Below are 2,564 nucleotides of genomic sequence, written 5' to 3'. Positions count from 1 at the left end.
AAAGTCTCTTTATTGTTGTTGGCTATCACTGTACCTTAATCTTCCACCAGTCTAAAAACGCTAAATAATATATTTAGTTGAGCGTCGTGCTCGATTTCACGGGCCCTTTCTGAAACCTAAATTGCATCAATACAAAGAATATCTGTCCAGCTTGCATCAAATACCCGCTTGTACTGCCTGGTTAAGCTTGTAATAAACTGACTGTTAACCACTTCGCATACCAAACTCGCTACTTTGTGTTACAATTTGAATATTTAATAAAAATATTCAAGCTGTAGCATTTTTTTTTTTGCATTGAAGTGTGTTCATTTTGTGCTAATTCAGAATCAGTCATTAGACACTCGAATCTGTGCCTTTTATGGTTATAGCCTTTGGATATAACGATGCGTCGCAAGACGCCTTGCTGTTGTTGTTGTTGACGGCGGTATTTTTATTTGATACTTAAACGATGATTTCAGGATGGTTAAACGTAGATTAGGCGTTAAGTTGATAAACGTTTCTTTACGGGCCTACTTATAGTAACCATAATTGACACCTCTCATGTTGTGCTGTTATCTTACCGCTGCATGTAAAACCTTATTCTACGCCCTTGTCGGCAACGCGTCTACCTATTAAGAAGTATCAGAATGTGGTTGTCTAAAAACCCGCTTAGAAAACAATGGTCAAGTTCAATTCGCTTACAGTAGTAATTGTCATCAGCACATATAACTTCTTTTGTTCACACGTCAATCTAAAACTATCTATCTTTGTGAATCAAGTGACAACGTTTATAAGCACAGCTTTGTTCTTACGACCAGACCGGCTACTGCTGTACATGTAACATATACGATTTAGCAATACCAGAAACCCACTCAGATAACTTATTAATGCTAATATTTTTACAATAAAAGAATTGAAATTATCATTTTAGTCAGTGTAACACGCAGATCCTACTGAGTACAGAGAGTTTAGTATACTTAAACCATGTCCTCGGAAACACGCATGCTTACGTGTACGATAGGCACCCTGCCCTCCGTTTAGTACTCAAATATCAATAGCAACATGCATTATAAAAAAGTATATAATATTTAAACGATGCCTTTGGATAATGTACAGCCTTGTGCAAATCCCCATATGTAAACTGGGAAACACATGAATTTATTGATGCAACAACACAATCTAGTTTTAACCAATTAAAGCCACCTTCGCTGCGCTTAGAAATATTTAAATCATTTTATCCAATGATTTGTCCGGAAAAGCGTGACAGGCACGACAATTTAGTGTGACGGACAGACAGGTTGCTGCAGTAGATGTTTAAGATGGAGACTGTGTGGCGGACACCAAGTGCACCACAAAATTTGTGATCTACTTTAATTTTATAAAAGTATATCCGGATAATCAAACATATATCCGGATATAGATCTGACTCGATCCTGGAATGGCTTCACAACGCAATAAAGAACCCTCATACCATCCATGACAGTCACTGCCCACGGATTCCGCTGTTACATAACGTAATTACATGTATCCAACTCACCTGTGAGCATGTCAGGCCAAGAACGCAGTCGCCACTCTTGAATTTGCTGCTCTTCGGTCACTTTCTCTACCACGATTCTGCTCGGGACTCGAGTGCAGGCTCCTGCAATGGTGTCGTCTGCTGCGCTGAGCATCGAAGCTTCAGTAAGAGAGAACAAGTTCTCGTCCATGGACACAAGAGACGACGTCAAGTCTCGTTGGTTCAAGACTCGCCAACTGCTGCAGAGTATCCAAAACTCCCCTTTCTGGTCGCATCGATGGCTCGGTTGGGCTTTCGTCTACGTCTCGGTATTACTAGTCTTCCTTGTGGATCGCTCAGTCGGACTATCGGCGCTCATCGAGATGTACGGAAGTGACAAGGACCACACGCTAGGAGTGACGCTTGGAGCACTGGGTCTGGGTATGCTTGAGGACTGGATCTGCGCCACGTACCTCGTCGCCGTGCTGTGGCTCATCGACTTCTTCCTAAGCCAGACCCTTGGCGCCTCCTCTGATAGTATGACGCTCCAGACTTTCATCAAGTGGAAGCGGCAGCGAATTCTTCGTCGTGGAGTCACGTTCGTGACTTCGTGGCTTCTCTTCGTGGCCACCGCAGCTCCGTTCGCTGTAGACATGATGCTGGTTCGTCTTCGTAGCATGCGTTTCACCTTCGAGATCGTGTCGATGGCCATTGCAGAGAGCGACATGGTCAGTAGCGTAGCCATCTCCGACTCTGATTTCAAAGAGGGCTTACATTACAGGCACAGTGCTCGCTCTATTTGCCACGTTCTTCGGCTTCACTTCCGCACATGGACGTCATGGCCAGATCCTCACACGCTGGAACCCGACAACACCCTTTACTGCATCTCGGAAGGAGAATCTGGCTTACCCCTCCAAGAAAGACGACGAAGATCTGGACGCCAAAAGAGGAAAATAACATCATGGTTTCTGCCTTCATCTAACTGACAGCTAACCAAGACCGTGACCCGAAATGGTACCTGGGAGAACCGGAAGATTTGGTTCAATAGGTAGAATACAGCAGCTCCACAATCGGAAAGTACAGGGCGTAA

At 43.8% G+C, this 2,564-nt stretch overlaps 1 protein-coding gene across 1 annotated transcript; it reads left to right on the top strand.

The window, feature by feature from the left end:
* Positions 1-1,576: 1,576 nt before the first annotated feature.
* Positions 1,577-2,456, top strand: PITG_22476 (sulfatase-like protein; the record flags this gene model as incomplete). Its single annotated transcript, XM_002909748.1, has 2 exons — positions 1,577-2,202; positions 2,256-2,456. The coding sequence occupies 2 exons, from the start codon at positions 1,684-1,686 to the stop codon at positions 2,454-2,456; spliced, it is 720 nt and encodes a 239-aa protein (XP_002909794.1).
* Between the last annotated feature and the right edge of the window lie 108 nt (positions 2,457-2,564).

The sequence above is a fragment of the Phytophthora infestans genome, genomic scaffold (genome assembly GCF_000142945.1).
Source record: "Phytophthora infestans T30-4 supercont1.3373 genomic scaffold, whole genome shotgun sequence".
Taxonomy (NCBI): Eukaryota; Oomycota; class Peronosporomycetes; order Peronosporales; family Peronosporaceae; genus Phytophthora; species Phytophthora infestans.
Note: the sequence above shows the minus strand (reverse complement) of the source record. Positions and strands in the feature narration are given on the sequence as shown.